This window comes from Uloborus diversus, chromosome 7, assembly GCF_026930045.1.
Source record: "Uloborus diversus isolate 005 chromosome 7, Udiv.v.3.1, whole genome shotgun sequence".
In the NCBI taxonomy this organism is placed as follows: domain Eukaryota; kingdom Metazoa; phylum Arthropoda; class Arachnida; order Araneae; family Uloboridae; genus Uloborus; species Uloborus diversus.
Genome location: NC_072737.1, coordinates 119,904,096 through 119,929,923, shown reverse-complemented (window position 1 = coordinate 119,929,923; position 25,828 = coordinate 119,904,096). Strand labels below are relative to the sequence as shown.

Below are 25,828 nucleotides of genomic sequence, written 5' to 3'. Positions count from 1 at the left end.
ATGGACTCACACACCTCAAAACGTTCGAATCCGTCAAAATTCAAAAATTTGCACTTATTCAATACGTTCTTCTATATATATATTAGATATAGAAGAAAGTAAAAAACGAAGAGGCACACGTTTAAAGGGGTACATGTTCGAGAGCGCAAAGAAGGTAGGGTGATCAGGACGAATCGGGGCGGGCCAGCCCATGCACCGGCCCGTGGGCCAATAGCGCGCAGGGCCAGTCCGCCACGAATCGTGGTGTACGTTCTTACGTGATTGCAAATCGTCCTTTGCTTAACATGAACTGATTTCTTTTTTATTTTTCAAAAACATTATTTTAAATTTATTTTAAATGTATTGAAAAGTTTCAAACAAAAATTTATTAAAGAAAAATCCCACCCCTTCCCCAAAACCAGAGGGAGCAAAGTCACGCCCTTAAACCCCGAAATGGGAAGATTGGGCGACGCAGATTGGGCTCCGGGAACATTGGGCGCCGAGCATTTTGGGCTCCGGGAACTTTGGGCGCCTGGAACATTGGGTGCCCAGAACATTGGGGCACAATGTGCTCGGCGCCCAAATTGCTCGGTGCCCAAAGTTCCCGGCGCCCAAAGTGTTCGGCTGAGTCTGTCCAGACAGAGTCTGGACCAGACTCAAGTCCCAGAGTCTGTTGCTGATCGACACATCTGTATTTGTATTTATTATTTGTATTCCCCGGTACGTAGCTTTGGGCTATTTTTAGTCACTTAAACATTGTCTGAAATCCACTCATCTCAAAAGTGTCATACCACGGGTCTGCAGGAGAAAGCTTAAAGTTTGCTACCGATGGTAGAGTCCCTATATGAAAAGGGAACTCTGCAATCTCGATTGCAAGTGCCCTCTAGTGGTTTCAAGCGGACCGTCTGCGTTTCTTTTCTACACAGAAGGCGATTCTCGTATTCTAAAACCACGTATATTTATCAGTGTTGTATATCGATGACAGCTCAAATGCTTGATGTACAGAAACTACGTAAATTAAAGTGATTTGGGCGGTAATAACGCGTGAAAAAGTGATATTGGTAGGGAGTCATCGTGGTGTTGTAGGTATTTAGCGCCCTGCTTTGTGTGCTACGTACATTTTTCAAAAATATTTCGAAGAACCAATAACTGCGCAGTCGCCGAAGAAGTATTTTATTTTATACGTCAGATAAAAATATTGTTTGCCGAAAGGACGTGGCATTAATGTGTTGCTCGTGGTACGAAAGAAGATCTTAGTCTGAAAAAATTACAAGGAAAGAATATATATTCAGCTGATCTGGTTAATTGCATACCATTAAGTATGGGACTTACTATTTCTAGTATATTCACTCGCCTTTTTGGCAAGAAACAAGTTCGAATCCTGATGGGTAAGTTACTCTTCTATTTAAATCCCGGCTTTTTAATAATTCTTGCTCCAATTTCGATACTTTTTTATTTCTTTTTCAAAAAATATTTAATGTGAGAAATAATATCCCGCTTGTGTTGCATGGGCTTCCTGAAAATGTTTCAAATTAACATTTGTTCAATATTTATTAGCTATTCTAATTCAATTTAAAGGAACTAATCCTCAAGGAATTGATCTTTCTGAAACAAAATAAACTAATAAATAGCACGGGAAAAACAATTTTTTTAGAATATGATTTGTGAATCTAAATCTTTAAATTATTTAAAATCCTTCCGGGATGAGTCAACAAAATCGTAAGTGATGTTTGGTCGGTGTTGTGCAACGATAGATGAAGCTTCGATTTTCAAGTTTTGAGATTCTTTTGTTGTCTGCAGCAAAAAGCGACGATAAAGTTGATGTGGGAGAAAAGAAGAATGTTGTTTAATTTGAATATTTTTCAAAGAGAATTTGCAGGCAAAAAGTTGTGTTGATTGCTATTTTTGCAGACCCTTCATTTAGAATATTTTCGAGACGTATTCAATGTAAATTATATCAAAAATCGGCAAAACCACGCCCACTTTCATGTAAATACATTTAATTTCCCAAAGCCCATTCAAATTCTCCCCTCCAAGTATTTCTAAAATCAGATTTAAACAATACTGTGCTTTACAACAAACTACCTATATTATTTTAAAGAATGTATATGAAATACCATACTAGTTTTTGTAACATGTTGCCAAGAGTCCCTGGGGAAATCTTGAATGCTCCACCCTCACCCACTGCTGCTCTCTGCTCTGCATTATGGTGATTCAAAAGAAATGATTTATATTTGGGAAGCTGTAATGTTTTTCTGACTAAAGATGGGGTGGGGGGGGGGGAAGAAAAATATTCAAGCCTCTCCCTTCATAAAATCCTGGGCACGGGGCTGCATGGTATATTGCGGAGGGTTATTATCAGCTTTAAGTTATAATTTTGAGTGGCATATTAAAGGGGGTCTTTTGAGGATGTATCCCCCCCCCCTGAACCACAGAATTTTTCATACGTTGACCATAGAAAACAACCTGAAATAGAACCATATCCTTTCTGATTTTTTTTTCTGTCTTCGTTAGTTTGTGTAGTGGTTTAAGTACAGAAATCAAAATAAGTGTTAGGTTTTTGATTTTCAACCATGAAACAAACTAAACAAATAATCAGCAATGAAGACACTTAAAAAGGACTCCAACCCTTGGAAAATATAATATTTGTATGTGTGTATGCATTGTTTTTTAATATATATAAAAAGCATTCAGCATAGTTTGATAGGTGTAAATGACATTTCAATCAAGTGCCAGCAGGGGGTGGAGCCTCTGACATATATTCAACAATTTGTGATCTTTTGAGTGCATGTCTTGTCTACATTTTAATGTTAAATGACATGCTTTCATAGAAAGTTTTAAAGATATTTACTTATAAGTCGAAGTATTTGCAGTATTATTCAAATTCAGATAATTCTTGTGATATTTTTAAGTGAGTTGTTTTCAAGTCTATCAATTTTATTGATAGCATTAAGGACAAAAAATACCACACTTTAACTGAAGTAGCACATTGTCATCGTTTCCCCAAAGATAACTGAATAGTGAATGTATCTTAAAGTGACTTGTGGTACATGTAGGGCTCAAAATCTAGTGGTTATGTTTTGCAACTAAAAATTTCACTTTGATGACTGCAATTTGACCTGTTGTCATCATTTTTGAGGTTTTAATTTTAATAAAAATAATTATCTGATGTCTATGATTTTGACGGCTAAGCTTATTGTCCTGTATTTTATTTCTCTGAATAGTACTAATGGAAGTAGGCATCTGTATTTGCTGTATACATTTATAGTTTTTCAATTTCTCAAAATTTGAAAGTAGAAATTGGGTTTCGATAATCATTTATTTATTTCGGATTTTGCAACATTTTGTAACAAATATCTATTGTAATGTTTAGCTGTTGTCTGCTTCACTTAAGCCAGGTGAATTATTTTAAAATTATGCCTTTTAGCAGAGTATTTTGGTTTCTGAAACAAAAAAGCTAGATGGCAATGAACCTAAATTTCATATCCTAACTTCAAACTCTAGGTGGATCTTAAATAAGATATTAAAATACCTTCCATTAAAGTTTTGTGCATGTTCAATTGAATATCAAATTCAACTTTTTTGCCCCTTATCAATCCAAAATTCCCAAACATTTTCTCCCACGTTTCACTTTATGTCGATCATAAGTCTGACTGTCAAGATTGCACACTGTACAGTTATACAGATTATATAGAGTTAGCAAGAATCCGGTTAAAAAAGGGTCTCTTAATGAGGAAGAAAAATAAAAATTTGATGTTCTTGTTCCGCTCATTTGAATGTGATTCTGCTTAATTTAGAGGTTAACATGCATCTGCAAAAGCTGGCATCCTTGAAAAGTAATGCATACGTCCATTTCTGTCTGTAAAACCGGATGTTTGCCTTTCCATCTAATCTGTGGTCAGACTGTGACAGCAGGCGGCTCTTCTAATTGTGCGCATGAGCATCCGAACTCACGAGGGAAACAAAAAAAAAAACTTTTTAAAAAATTGAAATAAAATATGATGAAACAAACTTTTAGGTAAATTTTTGTTAATTTACAAGAAAAATCCCCTCAAAAAAAAAAACCAAAAAAAAAACCCCCACTAATATGCAGCTTAAGTAATGTTAGTTCTTTAAAGGGCTTGATAATCATAAAATCTGACTGATCGCATGTGCAGCTTTGCACCTCAGTGGGTCATGAGCCCCCTTAAGCAATTACATGTAGCCTTAAACTGCATTTTTGAGACATATTTTTAAAAATTAACCATATCCCAGGGCCCCACTATGTGTCCGATTATTGTGCTTTAACCCTTTCTGATAACCCGAAGCTGGATCCGCCCTTGGACAATTCTATAAAAAATCATATGTATTGCTGATCCGCTAGCTTTTGAAGTTACAGCTTTTATCACATAAAACTATTGAAGAAACTTTGTACCTGAAGACAGAAATATTTCAATAGTTTTGCTTTTCGAAAACTAAGATCAATTTATGTCTGTTACTTATTTATTTTTTTATTTTACAGTTGGTTTAGATGCTGCAGGAAAAACCACCATTTTATATAAATTGAAGCTTGGTGAAATAGTTACAACAATTCCTACCATAGGTAAAGTTTTTGATGACTTATCTCTCTTATCAATTCAGTATCTAGTTTTTAAAAAGTGAAGTGTAAAAGGTGTTTTGTATGCAGCCAAAATATTAGGCGTAGCTCATTTACGTAGTAGTTATGTAGGCCACAGTAAAAATGAGGAGTTTTCTAGGGAATGGGAATCCCTGTTGGATAAAGCAACCAGCTTTTCGACGAATGTCCAAGTGGTTGGTTTGCTTCCCAGGTATGGAGTGCATAGGAGCTGGCTAAATCAACGTGCGAGGTGTATGAACTTGCTACTGAAGTCAATTTGCGAAAAGCGCAGTATCAGGTTCATTGATGTATGGTGTCATTGTAAACGGGATTGGATTGCTAGGGATGGCCTGCATCTGAGCTCTTCAGGGGTCAAAATGGTTAGTGGATTAATTTTAAGGGCTTCGGAGTCAAAAAACTAAGTTGGAATGGGGGGCATGGTTCAAGCATCAGGTATCGAGAGAATGAAATTTTTTTGGGTATTGCTAGAAATGGAAATAAAGTGATGAACAAGAGTAGTAATGTTAACAATTGTAATTTAGGAAATTTCAGGGTGTTAAATAAAAGCAACTTAGGCATGCTTAAAGTTTTCTATACCAATGCTCGCAGTATTAGGAACAAGATGGATGAATTGAAAAGCATAGTTATGGATGAGAAGTTGGATGTTATTGGAATTACAGAGACATGGGCTACCGAATCTGATGCAGAGTTATTACATATTGCTGGGTATAATTTGTTCAGACAGGATAGAGTAGGTAAAAGAGGTGGTGGGGTTTTATTTTATGTTAGAGACAATTTTATTTGCAATGAATTGGTCATAAATGATAAGCCTACTGATATTGATATGGTTTGGCTGGAGTTGATGAGCAGTAAGGGCAAAAAGCTACGGTTTGGAAACATTTATAGGCCACCTAATTCAAACCAGGGACAAGATGAACAGATGTACCGTATTATTAGTGACATGTCCAGTAAGGGATCCGTTATCATAATGGGGGATTTCAATTTTCCGGGTATTGATTGGAATAATTTTTATTCTGGTAATGGCAAAGAAGAGGAATTTTTAAAAGTAATTGGTGACTGTTTCTTAGATCAAGTTGTAACTCAGGGAACTCGAGAGGAGGCAATTTTGGATCTAGTTTTTTGTGACATAGGTAGTTTTGTTCAGGGGTTGAGTGTAGGGGAGCATATTGGAGATAGTGATCATAACAGCATTAGGTTCCGGGTTAAATTTGAAGTGTGCAAAGATGATAATTTTAGGTTTGTGCCCAATTTCAGAAACACCGATTTTGTTGCACTTAGGCAGAGCTTGAAAGAGGTTTTTTCGTCAGGGTTGGAAAATAGCGACGTAGATCAGCAATGGACGGAATTTAAGGATAAACTTGCTAAAACCGTTGGGGACTATGTTCCATTTAGGAGAAAAGGTGTTAGTACCAAAATTTGGCCCATGTGGTTCTCCAGGGAGACTAAAGAAGCTCTTAATTATAAGCAAGCCACTTTTCGTAAGTTTAAAGAAACTGGTCAGAGTGCAGAGAGACTCCAGTATAGTAAGGCAAGGCGAAATTTTAAGTATTTGGTACGGATTCAGAAAAGGGAATTGGAGCAAAGGCTGGCAGATGACATTGATGGGAATCCTAAGAGGTTTTTTGCTTACGCTAATTCTGGGAAAGCTCGAAACAGTCAAATTGGGCCTTTGGTTGATGAGTATGGAAATTTAATCCAAAACGATAGGGATATTGCAAATGTTCTAAATAACTTTTTTTCCAGTGTGTTTAACGATAACTGTATCTCAACAGTTGACACTAACAAGACACAAGCTATTATACAGCTTGAGGATTTTGTATTTTCCAGGGAGGGGGTTTTATTTCATTTGAAAAAGATTAAAGCAACTAAAGCTCCGGGACCAGATAATATTTATCCAAAAATTTTAGTAGAATGTGCAGAGGAATTAGTGGATGTTATTTTGAATATTTTCAATGCTTCTTATAACTCGGGGACGGTGCCAGAGGACTGGAAGCTGGCTAACATAACGCCACTCTTCAAGAAGGGGTCTAAAGGTATTGCTGGGAATTACAGACCTGTAAGTTTGACTTCGGTGATTTGTAAGATTTTCGAAACTTTGATCAAAATTAAGATCATGATGTTCTTAGAGACTAATAGTCTGTTGACTAGTTTGCAGTATGGTTTCAGGAAAGGTAAATCCTGTACTACTAATCTATTGCATTTCTACGACAAGGTTACCTCAGCTTTAGATAACAAAAAATGTGTGGATGTTGTTTATATTGATTTTCAAAAAGCTTTTGACAAGGTACCGCATGTTGCTCTTCTCAGCAAGTTAGCTGACATTGGAATAGGAGGAAAAACTTTACTTTGGGTAAGAAATTGGCTTACTGGTAGGAAGCAAAGAGTAGTTGTGAGAGGAAATCACTCTAATTGGAGTGATGTTTTAAGTGGGGTTCCTCAGGGATCAGTTTTAGGGCCTCTTTTGTTTATTATATTTATGAATGACATCAATGAAAATATTTCTGGAAGCATGAATTGTTTTGCTGACGATGTAAAAGTTATGGGGATTGTCGAAAATGAAGAACAAGTAAAACAGCTGCAAGAGGATTTAGATCATATTACTAAGTGGGCACAGTGGTTGGAAGTAGCGCGCTACAAGTAGCGACGCTACTGTAGTAGCTACATTTTTGAGTAGTTTGTGGTGTAGCGCACTACTTTTTTAAAAAAGTAGTGTAGTGAGTAGTTAACTACAAAAAAATAGTAGTTTGTAGCGATTTCTGGAAACTACTTTTAAATAAACTGAAAAAAAAAAAAAAGAAAAAAGGTTCAAACGAATTTGATTGGCTCAAATTTTACACAAGTACATCAGCGGATGCAATGAGAAATAAGACTCATAAAAATACGAGCTGACCTCGGGCATTTCATTTTGACGCCATACGTTCTATCTGTTTGACGCCATTAGTTTTTTTGCCGTTGTAAGTTTCATATTTCACCAATATTCATATTGCAAAAAGCACTTATTTTCGCGAAAATAAAGATATTGGTGATTTCGTGAGTTGAAAATTGGGTGAATTTTATATGAACTGACCGAAGATTAAAAAACAAAAATATTTTAGCGAGGCTTAAATTTTTGACAGTATTCACCAAATAAAAAGAAGCTACTTAAAATGTCATAGAAAAGGATGAAATTGAACTGTTCTGGAGGACTTACAATAAATACGAGCATTACAGTGTGTGAGAGTATGATAACGGACATTTTTCTTAATGTCTTCTGATGAGCTAATTTATCAATGTTTTTTGTTCAAGTCTCTTACGGTGTGTGTGTGTGTGTGTGTGTGTGCGTGTGTGTATGTATCAGGATCCCCCCCCCCCAAAAAAAATCGAAAGTTGATTTTTCAAGTCGCACACTCTCTTATATTTTATCCTTTTATATAAAAAAAAACTAGTATGTTGTGGCCATTACGAAACTTTCTTCTATATATATACATTTTTTTTTTCTGATCCCTCCCCATGCTTGATGAGGAAGCAATATTTCCAACAAAAACAAAATTACACATGCAAAAACTTGACGACCATCCCAATGTCTGAATTATTGCAAAAGCAAAGCAAAGAGCGAAAATTGAAAGTTATTTTAAAAGCCTTGCTTGAATTAATTACAAATATTTTATTTGTTAACAAACATAAGATGGCAACAGTTAAAAATTTTAAATCATTGAGATAATATTTCCGATCATTTCCATACAATTACTAGTATGTTGTGGCCATCACGAAACTTTCTTCTATATTTTTCTTTTTTTTTCTGATCCCTCCCCATGCTTGATGAGGAAGCAATATTCCCAACAAAAACAAAATTACACATGCAAAAAGTTGACGACCATTCCAATGTCTGAATTATTGCAAAAGCAAAGCAAAGAGCGAAAATTGAAAGTTATTTTAAAAGCCTTTCTTGAATTACAAACATTTATTTGTTAACAAACACAGGATGGCAACAGTTAAAAATTTTAAATCATTGAGATAATTTTTCCGATCATTTCCATACAATTAAAATCACGAGAAATACGCAGACGACAGTCTATTACGATTTATCTTTCTTATTGTTGCAATTATAAAGCTATTTTTATTCGCAAAAAAAAAAAAAAAAAAAAAATCAACATTTCTTGGAGCGATTGGCGTCAAAATTGAACCAAAGCCGGTTTACATATGGATTCACATATATTCCAAATTTCAACCAGAACGTAGCATTACTTCTTGAGATAGGGCACTCACAATGGAAAAAAAGAACGGGTGATTGTAGTTTTTGCTGTAGAGCGGCCACAAAAAACTGGTCACACACAGACGAGACACACACACACACACACACATACACACAGACAGACAGACATTTTCCAAAAATAGTCGAAATTGACTCAGTACACCTCAAAACGTTCGAATCCGTCAAAATTCGAAATTCGAAAATTTGCACGAATCCAATACTTTCTTCTATATATTAGATATAGAAGAAAGTAAAAAATCATATAATTTGAACAACGGCAGCAAGTGCCGATTATGTCTGAAAGTGTGAATCAGCATTTGTGTAATGCTAGGCCAAATTGAAATAAAATGTTTTTTTAGAAACTCAAAATTTCTGTTGATAAAACGTTCCTCCTATACCCACATATGCACCACAAAAACATTTATTCAAATTAAAAACCATTTAGAAATCCCACACGTGCCTAACGTTTATAATTTTCTTCAAAAAATTAAGTTTTTGATACAGTAAAACCTGTAAAGTTGACCACCTTTGTAAGTTGACCACCTGTCTATGTTGACCGCTTTTGTCAGGAACGGAATTAGTCCTATCTTATATAATGAAGGAAAACCTCTGTAACTTGACCACCTGTCTATCTTGACCACTAATGAACACCAAATTTGGTTTGGAGTACTGTAAAAAACCCTTTGTAAGTTGACCACTTGGTTTAGTTTTTAAAATTTTACTTAGCAAATTATTTTATTTTATTATTTCTTTTATAGCTTTCCAAGAATATTTTTGATACCAGAACAGCATTTTACTAACTAAATGAAACAGCAGCATAACTAAACCTCCTTTTGAGTTTAACCACATGGGAAAACTACTAAGAACCCTTTTATTTCTCAAACTTGATTTTCTTTTGTTGATCTATTTGAGATTGTCCTTTGTACTCTCTGTTCAATGAAAACATGTGTCAATAGAAAAATACAAACCATTTTTTTAAAGTTGCATTATTTTGTGGCAACAATGGAATTGTGCTAAAGAGTCAAGTTACTTGCATTGCAGTATTTCTGGTGCAAGTGATTAAGAGATAGGACACACACACACATTTTCATTTTCAACTGCTTTTTTGAACTATGAGAGTCCAGCTTGTTGCTCTTTGTGTTATAGTTTTACATAAAATGGCTTCAAAAAGAAAGTTAGTTGAGCTTGAGATCAATAAAAAGTATAAAATATTAAAATTAATTGAAAAGGGAGAAAGTCAGAGAAAATTAGCTGACACATATGGAATTTCTAAAACTAGTGTCTAATAAGTGCGCCAACTTCAATAAGGAGTTATTTTGTTGAAAAGTAGATTATCATGGGGTATAAATGTATATGAGAAAAATTTGTAATTTTTGAGAAGCTATGAATTGTTAGGAACTATTAATATCAAATGAGTAACTTTTCATAAATAATAAGATTTTTTTTTTTGGATCAATTTACTGAAATTTTAAATTTGCATGACACATCATACGTCATTCTGGGAAAATAATCTCTAAAAATATTTGAATAACATTTTAAATAATTGTTTAAAAGTAATGCTAAACAATGAAAGTGAGTTGAACAGAAAGAGTAAGTGTCAATCAATCAAAAAATGAATATATGGAGCAAGAAATGACAAAAAAAAAAAAAAAATCACTACCCCCTTTATAAGTTGACCACCAAAGTACTGCACCGCAAGTGGTCAATTTACACAGGTTTCACTGTACATATTTTCAGAAATGTAAGATTTTACGAAATTATCAAGCTGGAAAATATAAACTGTAAAGTGGAAAAGTAGGTAATTAGCGTTAAATAGAAATTTTTGTTTTCCTGCAATTTTTAAGTCTCCCACATAGTACTCAAAGATCTGGTTTGCTTCCAGGCTGAGTTAAATTTTTCATTTAAAATATATTATTTTTTTATTATTCGTTTGTAATTTGATCTGTAAATGTGTTCGTTATTAATTTTTAAACTTGATATTCTATTTAAATTTATATGTAATTTTTTAAAAGATAACTGAAAAAAAAATCAATTTTTTAAGTAAAATTATAAATTTTAGGTCAAGTGTGGCATATCTAAATGTTTTTTAATTTGAATAAATGTTCTTGTGGTACATGTGGGGTGTTGGGTACAGGGTCAACGTTTCCCAACAAAAATTTCGAGTTTCTAAAAAACTTTTTTTTTTGCGATTTGGCCTAGCATACAGGTACTGTTTTACAGTTTCAGGTGCAAGTCGGCACTGGTTGCCCTTGTGCAAATTATATGAAACTTTTTTTCACGATTGTTTTGACACAAGAGGAAAAATACAAGAGTGTATGCGACTTGAAAAATTGACTTTCATTTTTTGAGGGACAGCCTATTGTGTATGCTTTTTATTTGCTTATTTTTTGGAAAGTAGCGAAGTAGCGACTACATTTCAAAAGTAGTTTGTAGTTACTACATTTTGAAAAAAAGTAGTTGTAGCTGTAGTTAACTACATTTGTAACAAAGTAGTTGTAGTTGTAGTTCGCTACAAAAGAAATGTAGTTTTTCCAACCACTGAGTGGGCAGATAAATGGGGTATGGCAGTTAATGTAGGGAAATGTCAAGTGCTACACTTAGGTCATGGAAATAAGCGTATGAGATATCGTTTACAGGGTTCAGTCATAAATCAGGCAGAAAATGTTATGGATCTGGGTGTCTTTATAAATCAGGACTTCAAGTTTAGTCAACAGTGCAGTATTGCTAGTAACAAAGCCAACAAAATGCTTGGGTTCATCAATAGATCTATTTCAAACAAATCTAAGAAAGTTCTTCTGCCTTTATATAGGAGTTTAGTAAGACCTCATTTGGAGTATGCTGTGCAATTCTGGTCGCCTTATCTGAAGAAAGATATTTTTGTATTGGAAAGGGTTCAAAGAAGGGTAACTAAATTAGTAAGGGGACTCTCAGATTTAGATTATGATACCAGACTTAATAGGCTTAACATGTATAGCCTAGAGCAAAGGAGAGTCAGAGGGGACATGATTCAGTTATTTAAATTTATCAAAATGAAAGATGTAAATGGATTAAATTTTTGCGGGGAAAGCAGGACAAGGGGTCATTGTTTTAAGCTATTTAAATCTCAGGCTAACTTGGAAATCAGGAAAAACTACTACTTTAGCAGGGTCGTGGGCACTTGGAATAGCTTACCGGAAGAGGCGGTAATGAGCAAAGGAGTGGATAGCTTTAAGAGGGCCATTGATCTTCATTGGGGACTAATTAATTGACCAGGACCAGCCTAGCTGGGCCCAGAGCCTGTTGCTGGTCGTCACACTTGTATTTGTATTTGTATTTGTATCAAATGATGGCCCCACTATAAATTCATTGTATGATTTGGTCTGATGTCGGGAAACTTGTCGGTAGAGGAAGATCAAGAAAAAGTGATGAATTATTATGCTTTCTCTCAAAATTTTTCATGTTGTGGGCGAGGAATTCGCTTTAGCATCTAAAATTCGTTACTCTTGAAAAACTCGTGTTATAGCCATTTCGCGTAAGTCGAATTATGTTGTAGCGCGAGTCAACTGTATATCAAAATATTCAATATTGTATCAAAATATCGGATATTTTTGATATTTTTTAACCCTGGTAAAGAAGCTGTGTAATTAAAAGATCTTTATTTTCTGCATTGTAAACATAACAGCATCTTTTGACAAATTAAATTTTGAAAAAGGTTTTCATCTTTGTAATTTAATTTTAATGTTTTAAATGAAAAATAGCAATCACGGCAAAGAAATACCCAACTCTCTTTGAAAATACAGCAAGGAGAGCAATGCAAACCATAAAGGTAGAGAAAATGCTGTACAATGCACTTCCATGCTTAGTTATGAAGCATGTTTATTTAATAATGATGATTAAATTGCATTATTTAAGCTTTGATATTCATTGTAGTTAAAATTTATTTTGATGTGTTGGTATATTCTGATTATTTTATTACTTTGTGAAATATGTGTGATCTATATGACTACAAAAATTTAATGCAAAACCTCTGGTTCCAAGCTGTGCATCATAAACATCACTGTACGTTATGGTCTTCTTCTGTACTTAACTTGCTTAAATGTTATTTTCTCGGTATTTTCCGTTTTATGACAATTCCAATAGTATTTCAGAAAAAAAAAAAAGCTTGCAAGTAATTTATTTCTCCAAAAATAATTTTAAAATTCCAAACCATTTCATCTTGTCAAAAATAATGCACATAACGTACAATGTACAGGTTTTGAAGGTGGTCTTGAACTAATACAATAATTATGTTTTAGATGTTTGTAAATATATTTCAAGTTTAGTCTCCTACTTTCAACATGGGAGATTTACTATGCAGATTAGTTTTATAATATAGTTCATCTGAAAGCAATTTTCATGCTTCTACTATCTGCATTTGTTAAGGTTTTTTTACTATTTGAAACTAATTGATATTTTAATTAACAGAGCTAAACTCAGCAGAGAAATCATTGTGATAAATCTCTCTCTGTTCTGCTGTGAAATCAAGCAGGGATGTTAATGAGCAGGTCCTTGAGAAACTGATGCATTAACTTTAAGGGGGGGGGGGAGATTTAAGAGTTTTTGATCTCCTTCTAGGGGGTTTCTATTCTGAGCGTGGGGGTGCCATTGCCATTTGAGATGGGCACCCGTAAATCAGGCATGAATTTTTGTGGTTTAAGTAATTTTTGGTTAACTTCACTGTCTTTTTGGCAAATAATTTTTTAGTTTGAAAATAGATTGATTATCCAAAATAAGTTGAATGAGTAAGCATCCCATTGTATAGTCGAAGATTAAAATTTATCTGAATAATAAGTATTAAATCTCAAATATTAGTTCATTTTTGGTCACTAGTAGTGTATGGTCAGTTATTTGTGTGATCTATATTAGGCAGAAAAAATCTCAGAGTTCTAGGAAATTTAGGGATACAGGTCTGTGAAATCATTTGCTTGAAATATTTTTCCATTGTGGTTGATGTTCAGATTTCAAAAGTTGCAGTGTGCATGTATTTCAAACACTCAGTTAATCTCTTTTATTTTATCCCTCAGGTTTTAATGTGGAAACAGTTGAATACAAGAATATATGTTTTACCGTTTGGGATGTGGGCGGTCAAGATAAAATTCGACCACTTTGGAGGCACTATTTCCAGAACACTCAGGTGAGCATAAGCTGGTCATCTATGTAGCATGTTTCTCAATTATTGCTTTTAAAATCATCTGAATTTGTTTAATGTTATTAAGTTGCATATTTGGAAATAAATAATACAGCTAAAAATGATAGAGCGGAAATAATCTGTGAATCTGGAGGGGAAAAAATTAAAGAAATAAATAAAGCTGCATGTAACCTTCTTAATGTGTTTTAAACAACCTTGCCACTTATATTTTTTATAGATTTGTTTAATTGCCTAAATTTTTTTAGGTAATATGATTGCTGCATATTTTTTTCTTTGAAACTGACATATTGCTTCTCTAAATTTTGCACTCAAAAATGTATATTTGGCTGTTTCAAAAGAATTTTTTTGCTGTTCTAAAGCATGTCTCTCCTGTTCCGTCAATGTTATGAACAAAATTTGAGAGATAGTGTTATACTTGCCAACTCTTTTTCCGGTAGTTTCCTGGATCATGAGCATTTTTTCCTGGTCTCTTGATTTTTATTTAAAATCTACTGAATTTTATAAATCTTTGGAAAAATCCCTTTATTTTGGGAATTTTGTGATCCCCCCCCTCTTGAAATTGTGTTTAAGATTGCCCAGCTGTATGTTCTCCATGTTTGAAAGCTTCCTGCTAAAATTCAAACTTTAGTTCATCAAAATCAAGTAACATTATTTGCTGTTAGTGCAATGCTAAAAGGCTAAGAAAGGGTACGATAACTGTATCCATGTAAGTCCTGTAGAGAAAGAAAGAACCATGACATGTTTTGCACATGCTGCTCACTGTTGTGAGCAGGATTTTTCATCCTTAACAGACGTGACTGAAAAGAAGCTTTTTCATCTCTCTTCAAAAATTATGAGAATTCTTCGTGTGGTATTCAAATAATATCAGTGATTGTATTATGAATTTTTCAAAAAAAAAAAAAAAAAAAAAAAAAAGGAAAATAAAATTTATTTACTACAATTAATATTCCTAACATGAATGTCTAGTATTAGTAAGTAAGTGTCACAGAAGCTCTTTAGGAATTACAATTATTGAACCTCAATAAGTTGACAGCCACTTAGGTCGACATTTTCATGTCCCCTTGGTACATTGAGTTATCAGGATTGCATTGTATATCTAAGATTTTAATCCTTTAATGTATGAATCTGATGATGTAATATGTGCTGCTTTTTTTTTTGAAGTGCAAGTTACATTTTATATTGTGGAATAGTGTAAGAAGTACTGATAATTCTTTTAATAAATGTGCTGTTAATGAAATTATTTGGTTCCATAATAACAGATATGTGATATTCATTAAAAATATCAAATCTAATTAAACGTTTTCAAGAGACTAAAGTTCTATGTCTGTTATTGTAACTACTGAAACATAAATATGCTATTCCTCTAAAAATTTTTGCTCGTCATTGTAACCTGTGCTTCAATGAGTGTTACATTCAGTTTTGTACAATCTTGTTTTTTCTTTCAGGGCTTAATTTTTGTTGTAGATAGCAATGATAAGGATAGGATTTCAGAAGCACAGGATGAGTTATCCAAAATGGTAAGTCGATTACCAAGGCATGGATTTTCATTGAATAAGTATTTTTGTAGAAAAGAAATATTTTGTTGTTGATTATAACTATGTACAGTTAAATCTCATTTATCCAGCCCGTATTAATCTGGTTAAAATTTGTGGACTTAAAACTATTTATTTTCATATAAATGATAATTTTAAATGAATGATAAAAAGTTCTTAACTTTAAGTAAATCAATTTTGCTTTTTATTTTGATTAAATGTATGTCTCCTGTATAGATTGAACCATGAACTACTGTAATCTAGCAAACATCATGGCTAACTTAGAGTGTCAGGCCAACACACCTCCAGCTGAACTATTATCATATATATATCACCTCTATTCCTTTTCTGCACTGCTTGTAATTAAATAATTTTAACTGTTCTCAAGTCCTTGAAATGTATTAGATGAGTCTTTGAAATTAATGAGCAAAGGGTGCTTCAATTTAATTTCTTATCAAGTGTATGAATTACGAATTGTCCAAATGAGAAGCATGGTACTCTCCTGTTATCTATTTTCTAAATCTGTACACCATTTTTTAAAAGCATTTTTTTACTATTGATCATTTTGTATTGAATTCATTGTTGTATTTGTGCGTGGGTTAAAGGCTTGACCAAAAACTAATTTAAACAGCCCGATGTAAGAAAATAACAAAACATAATCTTATTTTCTCCCTCGCTTTTTCTCTCTGAGGACTGCTGCCACTGATTTGTATTGTGTATTATCGTAATTGGCAAAAGAGTATTTTGCTTTTTTTTTCAGAGATCTTTGTGGTTCGAACTGCAGAAGGCTTCAAAACGCAGAAATTTATATCTATTTTACAAAAATTCCTACGGGGTAGAAACCCCCGGACACCCTAAAATTGGGTATATTCTATTGGTATATTCAACTTGGTATATCTAATTGGGTATATTCCCTACTTAAAAGGGACACCATTTCCCATCATGAACCATATGTATAAAACATAGTGGGGAAGGGGGGGGGGGGCATTTTGGCCTTTTTTGCCACCGACAGAAAAGTTGTCCGGGTCTGCAAAACATACCAAAAAGCTGAAGCAACTTAGAGCCATATTAAGTCTATATTATAAATCCAGTCTTGATTACAACTAATATTGCTCAAAAAAAAAAAAAAAAAACCCTGCCCCCCCCCCCCCAGGAACTCAGTCCTAAATCTGCCTATGCGGGTATTTATTTCAAAAATTTATATTCAACTATAATATTTTTCTGTCTGTATTCCACTATGTATATATATAACCAACCATATACAAAACAATAAATTTTTTCCCAAAAATTGTATTTTGATCTAATATTTAATGAATTATTGTGTGAAACAACTTAGCAATCTAATATGATATTCACATTAAGTGTGTTGGATATGCCTAATCAATGTCCCCATCTTTCTTTTTTGTTTTTCACTTTCCAAAGCAAAATTTAAAGTTTTACCAGTACAAATACAAAGTGAGTCACAAACTAACGCCTCCTAAATACTAAATGCCTATCTCGTTCTCCTTTTTAACAAAAGAGCAAAATGATCCCAGTAAGTGGGTCTTCTGGCTACTGCCAACTATCGAAGGTCAAAAGCATTAGAAATTAAAAGTGGAGAAATCAATTGGTTAACTTCTAAATTTAAATTTCAAAATTAACCAATTAACGGTTTGATTTGAATTGTTTGGATCCGTCGTCATAGCAACACCATCATCGTTGTTCGTGTACCGGCGGAGAATCACTTTTAAAGCAAATGTGATAGGCATTTAGTATTTAGGAGGCTTTGGACAAACTGATTGCAACTCAAAGCCAGAACTAACTAGTAGCATGATATTATGAAAAATCAAAAATGAAAAGTTGTACTAGCGCCACCTATGTGACAAAATTAAATCCTTTTGCTTTACCCCATAAAAAATTAAATTATCCTGCCATCCTATTTAAGTTTTAGAATAGTTCATTCTAAATTCTGACAGTTTTTTTGATAAGATTTCATTATGCCTTTAATTAAAGAAATTATAATACATAAATTTTTATATTTTTAATCTTTCATTTTACAGTTTATGTTTTAAAAAGAAAATCATCACCTTTTGATACCACCTAAAGTTTTTTTGGCAAAATGCGCAATTACTAGGGGATTTACCCTGCCTTCGGATAAATACCCAAAATAATATTTACCTTCCCACCCGACATCACTAATTGCGTGTATTAAAAATAGTTCGAATAAATTTTCATCATGAAGTACCAGGGAGCAAATGCAAATGAGCAAGGCAATTGAAAACACATTTTTTTTTTGCTTATTAATGTGAAACTGTTTCTATATTTGCCACGTTATCACTTAAACAGCAATAAAATAAATAACATCATAGTCTTAATAACTTCTCATTAAATTCTTCCAAGCATCCTTCATGCTTCCTTTTTTTCATTTTGGATATGACTAACCTAGATTGTGATTTTGAAATCCTGAAGTTCATCATTGAATTGTTTATACTGCCGTGTGCAGGTAAACGGCAGTATCTGCAGAAATGAGTTTTCAAAATATTTGAAGAAACGCGTTTTGGATTCAATACTAACTGTGGGGAAAAGTTCGAATTAGACGTCTTTTTCGCACCTTTTCTGTCAGCGGAAACCGAATAAACGAGTTTGTACAATAAAGATAACTTAAAATAGATGACAAAAATGCAAAAAAAATCAAAAATGAAAAATTTGCAGTTACTGCCCTTTACCTGCACACGGCAGTATACTTGTCCAATTGTGACATTGAAAAGAAAGATTCTTTGGTTCACGATATGTTTCTTTCATAATTTCATCAAGTCTTCTAATAAAAAATATTATGAACTTTGTAATACATATATGTATGTATCAGTTTTACCAATTATTTCATATTTAGATTTAAAAAAAAAATCCAACTCACTTTTTGCATTTTTTTGTAAAATACCCAGTTTTTGGGTATTTACCCAGGCCTTGGGCAAATACCCGGGTAAATACCCAAAAAATATTTACTTACCCACTTGGTATTTACCCGATCCACATCACTATGTCTCTGTTAAAGCAAGTAAAATTGCAGTTTTAACCAACTACAATGATGAATCATGAAAAATTTTTTAGAATTTGATAGATTGTTTTAAATTTTGTATTTATGATGATTTTTGAGCCATGATTAGACCAAAGTTGATGTTGCTTTGATTTTTCAGATTAGCATGACAACTGTTGTTTTCAATATTTATTCAGAGAGTGAAATTTTTGTCATCATTGTTACAAATTGTCTGTGCCTTGATTTTATTCTCACACACACACACACACATATATATATATATATAAACAAAAAGTTCATCTATAAACAAAATTTCCAGATTACTCATTCTCATCATTTGGGATTGATAAGAAATAAAAATACATAACGCTGTAAATAATCTTTATGGTAAGCATATGGTGGATATCGAAATTAATATCTTTACCTTGACTGTCACAGTTAAACACTATTTCTTTTTTTATGGATAAGCCTTGCATTATCTATTCTAGAAAATCATCGGTCATAATATCTGTACTTCAGAGCCAGAAGGATGTCAGTCGCATTATGATAATTTTTCAGAAGAGAGGAAAAACTTTTTTCTGACGCATGCAAAGGATGGGATCTGCGCTCTTTTAACTGTGGTAAAAAATTGAAAAGGAATTTTTTTTATAGAATTACGTTCACATAGCTCGATGCGGAACAGGCTTCCATGTACAAATGCACTAAAACACGGAAAATTGCAATTTTTGAACTTGCGTCAGTTTGTCTCTAAGGTACAAATATGACAACTGCAATTTTCTTGGCCATTTCTATTCCATTTGTAGAAACAAACTCAAGAGTAGGGTCCTATCACAGTTTGTGATTGCAAAAAACATAACTTGAATTCAAGACATCAAAATTCAAATGATTTTATATTTTTAATATCACTTGCATTTCATAACTCTAAAACTAGTTTCTGCATTTAATCACTATGCTGGAAAGGGCATCACACTCCCCTTTTAATTGATTGGAGAATGATCATGACTAGAGAGACATACTAATACTTCACCTTCACACATTTGTTAGATATTTTTTTAAAAGTTTGTTTATTTGAAATCATATTTGTATCTTATCATTAGTTATTTTCTTTCAGTTAAAAGAAGATGAACTCTCTGAAGCTGTGTTACTTATTTTTGCAAACAAGCAAGACTTACCTAATGCAATGCCAGCTTCAGAGCTTACTGAAAGATTAGGACTAAATTCTCTCAGAAACAGACGGGTAAGATAGCCATAATAGTTCCTTGATTGAAATTTTTTTTGTTTATATGTTGTAAATGTCTCAAATTGATTACATCTCTTCAGCAATAACATTTTATTGTTCATTTAATTCATACGCTGCACTTTCATTCAGTAGTAACTGTAAGAAGTTATTAGATATGTGTAAAAATTGATTTTATTCAGGTTTAAAAACGTGTTGAACTGTTAACTAACTTTTTGTACCTTATTTCTCATACCATGTTTTTAAATTACATGTTTTTTTATGTAGTGTTTGATCTAAACCCGTGATTCTTAGTATTAAAAAAAATTTTAAAGGAGAAACCAGCCAGTCTGAAATTGGCTAATTTCTCCTTTATAACTTAACCCCATAACTTTACACTGTGTAAAGTTATTGCTTTTATTTAAATCACTTGGAGGCTCCACCTCCTGCTCGCTGATGCTCACCAACCTCCATTGCAATCTTACTTGATTTGCACATATTTAAATCGTCAATTAGAAAGAATCCGTTTAAAAATTAAAATGCATTATGAGTTCCCTTTGGAACAAAAAGCACCCCTTCTCCGGGTTTCAAGATAAATTGTACCAACTTGCAGAGCCGCAAGGGCTAAGGGGCTCCTGAGCATTGCAAAACTGCAGCTTTGTACGTTTGAAAAGTCGCTTTCATATTCGTGGTCTCGAGTAATACATTTTGCTCGAAACTCGGGGCTCGAATTGAGTTGAGCCTGATTTTCCGTTAAAATCGAAATTCTTAAAATTTGTGAGTAAGGAAAGGAGAAACATGCGAATCTAAAAGGCGAGACTATGGCAAAAACATCAATAATTTGAATGGAGATTTCGAGCTAAAAACACTAACTCCCACTGTAATTAAGTTAGAGCATTGAAACAAATTGTATAAAATGCAGAAAATTCCACCCTTTCCATATATATATATAATATTAAGATGTGCAAGTAATTTTCATCCCTTTAATAGGAAATTTATGCAAAATTTGAGCTTAAAAATTAATCACAAAAAAATTTATTCGAAGTTTAAAAAACAGAACCCCAAGTGCAAGCCACCGGGACTTGAAGTAATTTTGTACAAAATTTCAAGGCTGTAAGTGCTATGGAGATAGATTGAAATAATTATTGCATATTTTAATCTAATAAGTAACTTCAAAAAAATAGAAAACGGCTATTATGCAACTTAAATTTCTAATTTTTGATATACTGTCCAGAAAATAAAATGTCTACCTGGACTTCATATTGATCAATATCTAGTTTGTTTCTGAAGAAAATGTTTCAAAATATAGAAAATTGTGAAAAACCCACTCTACCGAGGTGGTGGGTTTTTTCAAGTATGCCTGTACGGAAAAAAAAATTGGGCAGGTTTTTTCATGCTGGGCCCAGGTAAGAAGAACCCTGACTTTGATATGTTAATGCGTTTTCGGAAAAAGAAGTTATTTTTAAGTATCATAGTTAAACGCTGCTCTAAATCTCTCTAAACTCTGATTGATAAATAATTTTTCAAAGCTTTATGCTTGTCAAAACATGACAACAGAGTACTGAATAGATTTCCAAATTGAAGTAGAGGATATTCTCGCTTAAAATCTGAAACAGAAATCATTTCCAGTAAAATCAAAAGTTCCAAAATACTGAAGCGTTACAAAAGGCATAGAGTTTAATATCTGAAAGAAATAGTCTCTCCAAAGCTTTGATTTTTAAATTTGACAGACAAATAGTTAAAAGAAATAAAAGGCGGTTGAGAGGAGAATCGAGTAATTATGGTCAAGTCGTTACTTTTCAGAACTAAAAAGTTAACCTTAATTATTGCCTACAATTTCTAAATATTATGCACATCTGAATAATATTGAAAGGTGTTTATCATATTCTTTTATGTATGATAACACGGAGCAATGGAATTAATACAAATTAAAAATCACAAAAAGAAAATTAATGCACAAATTCTATTACAAGATATTAACCACAATAACCAAAATGGGGAATAGCAAATTTCTTGCGCCTGCCTCGTATGCTCAACCTTGTGTACTATAGACACACTGAAATAGCATTCATGGCTCCCCAAAAGAAGGAAAATGCTAATGCATGCATCAGTTAAAGTTGCTTGTTTTCAATGTAAAAGATTTCGCTTTTAAATAGCATGTTTAGACACAAGTCAATACTTTTTCCTTTAAGATTCTCAGCGAGACCGATGAATTGTTTTCATGAGCAGTACAATTTTGCCACTGCCATTAGGTGTAATAAAGAATTCCATTTTACTTTTCTAGTTTGAGTTTTTTTCCCCCTTCATTTGGAGCATTTTTGATTGGTAGAGTTTGGCGCCTTTTTAGCTCTAGCACCGTTGTTCGTGGGACGACCTTGCACATAGGGAAGGTGCGGCCCTGATTAAAATTTATGTGATGAATTTGTTATAAGCAATGCTGTAGTTGGAAGAAAATGTTTGAAGGAATGTATTTTTTTATTGGGTAGATGCGTTGTTATAGAGATACCTTTTAACGGATCGTATCAGAAAACATTCTATAGACACTTAACCACTGATGTTATCAAACATTATGAAATCAACCATCCAGTTTAACCAGTTGCTCTATTAGCATATCCAATTTGTGTATCCAGAATGATAGAGAGGAAAAATACTGCTGATAGAAATTTCATTCTTTATTAAATACATGTCACTCGTGTATTTCAAATTATGTGTCATTCATTCTTTGGTCCCGACAAAGCTTCGTAGTTGATTATTATAAAACTAGAAAGTCACCCGTCAAGGTATGAGGGGTGAAAATTGCTTCTACTCTTCTACATTTGAACGAAGCCATTGCCTGTTTGGTGATAATTTGATAGTTGAAATGGTAACCCTAACTCCAGTGGATTAACCCTAAACTCCAGTAGGTAGTGTTCATTGTTGACCATTTTTTAGTTTCTCCATTCTCCTGAAATGAGCCTTACCATTAAAACAGTTAAGTTACCGGATCCAGTTCAGCCTTGTCACAATAAAGCCTTTCCCTGCATGTTAAACTTCACCAAAACATATTATCATGCCATGGCGGGAGTTTCATTGTTAAAACAGGTGGGTTGCTTGATCATCAGCTATTATTTATGTGAGGATTCTGATCCATTATTAAAACACTTTTAACTATTGTCAAATTTCACAAAAATGCTTACAAAGCAAAAATCCAATCTTATTTCGAAAAATTTTATTTCTCTGTTGATGAAGCATTATGTGTTGATTTGAATGATATGGATTGATGGTTGTGAAGTGTTATAACTGACATTTCCAATATGAATATTCCTAATATTCATTTTGAAAAGAAAAAAGAATTCAAACATGACAAGATTTTCCGGATTAATTACTAGTTTTACAATTGATAATCATATGTTATTAGGTATGCAAAAAAAAAAAAAAAAAATTACTTTAGTAATTAAAGATGTGTGTTTTTTAGTACAGAACTCTGCCTTCAGTACTGTTTTTGAGGTGAAAAATGCAGTCTATCCTCTGAATGAACTTGAAAATCTGGACGTAATATCAGGATGGGGGGCTTGCTTTTCAATATTTGAAATGCAAATCTCTCTTAATGAAAGTTCAACTACAGAGGCGTGAATTCTTTCTTTAACAATTTAATTTGTTTATGAATCAAAATTGTACTATGAAAATGCAAAGCATTGTTTCATTTGTAAATTGAATGTTCAAACTTATTCACTTGTTTAATCTAGTATCGGTGTGGTTTTTTAAACAAGAATTCGGGTAAATTTTGTAACACTGTACGGAATTAAAGTAATTAAGTGTAAATAATTATACTATATTGAAAAAAGAAAAAAAAAAGTTTGATATAAAGGCTTGTGAAAAATTTAAAACATATTTATTAATTTACAGTGGTATATTCAAGCTACTTGTGCAACACAAGGTGATGGATTGTACGAAGGTTTGGATTGGTTATCGAATGAACTAGCTAAGTCATCATAGATTTTGAAGGAATGTTTTTTGAAAATGTTTCATGACCAATTACATCATTCAAGAACTGAAATGTAATTTTGCTGACTCTTTTTACATTTTTTTCTGATTGCATTGTCATTCTGTTTCAATTGGTTGAATTGGCATGAGGTATAAAATGGGGTGGGCATGTTTATGATGTATGTTTTTAAAGTATTATTTGTAATGGAAGGAGCTTGAAGAATGTTTAGAAATAACTATATCTGAGACAGTTATAATGAACAAATTTATACATACCAAATCTCAGATATAGATTTTCATTTGTCAAGTCTCCATGCATATTTTTTATGATATGTAATTTTATTTGAACATGTTTTTCCCTTCAAATAGCAGATAAAATGTAATATAAAATGTAAAAGATCTCTTTTAAAAGTATCAGCTAATATTTTTATGGCTGGTTGAAAATATTACATACTGTAATGTTATCCATTTAAAGAATATTTTTTAATAATACTAGATACGTCATATTAAATTAATGTGAAACTGGATAATTGGAATGATAACTGGACATTGTAAATAATATAAATTATTTTTAGTATTATTAATTTAAGGGATTGTCTCAAGCTCTTAACACTTGCATAACTTTAAGATGTAGTGCTTTTTTAAATTCAAGTTCTCATATTTTATTATGACATTTTTATTTTAATCAAAATTTATTCACTTGATTTTGTGATAAATATTTCGTGTTGAAATATTTTGCAATTAAAGCAATATGTGAAATCTCCCCAGTTATAGCTAAATTCGAAAAAAAAAAAAAAAAAAAAAACATCTATTAAAACTAACCTGCCCTACATTTAATACCTATGTCACCTCTAGTTTGTATTAAAGTATTTTGAACATATTTGCAGCTTTGTTTCTGTCAACTCTCATTTTCTTTGCTCTATTAAGTTTTAATAATTTAGTCAGATTAATTTGTTTGTGATGTGTTTTAAAAATGTGAGCATTCCTTCCAATGATGCAAAAATATATGTGAGGTGAAGGATTACATAATTAGAGCGACACTTTTTCCTCCTCAAATGCACTTTCATGTTTTATTTCATTTGTTTTGTATTTTCATATGTGTCCATTAATTTGTAATAGAATATGATTTAACAATAAAACACTTTTGGGATTTATTGTTTTGAATTTTTGAAAATGAACAAAATTTTATGTTTTTACGTTGTGTAAAATCCAATTTTTGGAAATCAATCAAATAATGTGACATCAGATTATTGGCAGCAGTTTTTTAAAGCACAGGTTTCTAACTGGTATCCTGGCAGCTGCATTCAGCTCTCAATACCACTTTCTGTACCCACGAAGCCTTTTAGGAAAACAATTGCAGCATTAAAGTTGATGTTTATACCACAAAAGAGAGTTTTAATGGAAATCCAAATTGGTTTCAAGTAATGTTCATTTAGGAATAAATTTTATTTTGCAAAGTTTCTATTTTCAATGTGTTCTCTGTTCTGTTTATATTGTGTGCATGAATGAAAAATGACTTGAAGAGTTTTTTTTATGTATTTTTTTAAAGGGGAAAATTTAAATATTTAACTCTGTTGACAACAAGTAAAGTTTACAGGTCACTTTATTAGAAAATCCTATTTTTTTACACAAATTTTACTTTTAATATTGTAAGATTTTATTGTTTTTTTATAAGTTTATTTTATTTAAGATATTTGAGATTCACCTATGTAATAAGATGTTTTAAAACTTGCATACATTGATGATATTTTGTTTCTTAACTGGTTACTCCGATGCTAGTGATTAGCTAAGACATCCATTCTAACCATTAAACGATATTTTAACTTTCATTTGATCGGTGTAGCATGGATAAACATCAATGGTATCCATACAGTGACTCAAAAACATCAATGTTTTCAAACATTGTATGATGTAATCTCATGTTTATATTAGGGGAAGTATTTAGTAACATTCAATAGTCTAGTTAACAGTGTGCTATCACTGTAAGGATCATTAAACTTCCCTCTAAAAATGTCTTACTTCTTTAGAAAGCTAATTATAGAAAAATTTCCAGTGTGATACATATCTCAATAACTAATTTAATAATAAAGCTTTGTTGGTAACTGTGCA

General features: G+C 32.6%; 1 protein-coding gene across 1 annotated transcript; it reads left to right on the top strand.

Moving 5' to 3' along the window:
- Positions 1-946: 946 nt before the first annotated feature.
- Positions 947-24,874, top strand: LOC129226532 (ADP-ribosylation factor 4). Its single transcript, XM_054861141.1, has 6 exons — positions 947-1,367; positions 4,481-4,561; positions 13,871-13,980; positions 15,441-15,512; positions 19,652-19,777; positions 23,642-24,874. The coding sequence occupies exons 1-6, from the start codon at positions 1,301-1,303 to the stop codon at positions 23,729-23,731; spliced, it is 546 nt and encodes a 181-aa protein (XP_054717116.1). The 5' UTR covers positions 947-1,300; the 3' UTR covers positions 23,732-24,874.
- Positions 24,875-25,828: the final 954 nt, after the last annotated feature.

What these genes read in the sequence shown, in the direction of transcription:
- LOC129226532 (XM_054861141.1), top strand. Translation starts at nt 1,301, where the DNA reads ATGGGACTTACTATTTCTAGTATATTCACTCGCCTTTTTGGCAAGAAA. An exon ending in TACAACAATTCCTACCATAG is followed by an intron (nt 4,562 to 13,870) that starts GTAAAGTTTTTG and finishes TTTATCCCTCAG; the next exon opens with GTTTTAATGTGGAAACAGTT. An exon ending in ATTCTCTCAGAAACAGACGG is followed by an intron (nt 19,778 to 23,641) that starts GTAAGATAGCCA and finishes ATTAATTTACAG; the next exon opens with TGGTATATTCAAGCTACTTG.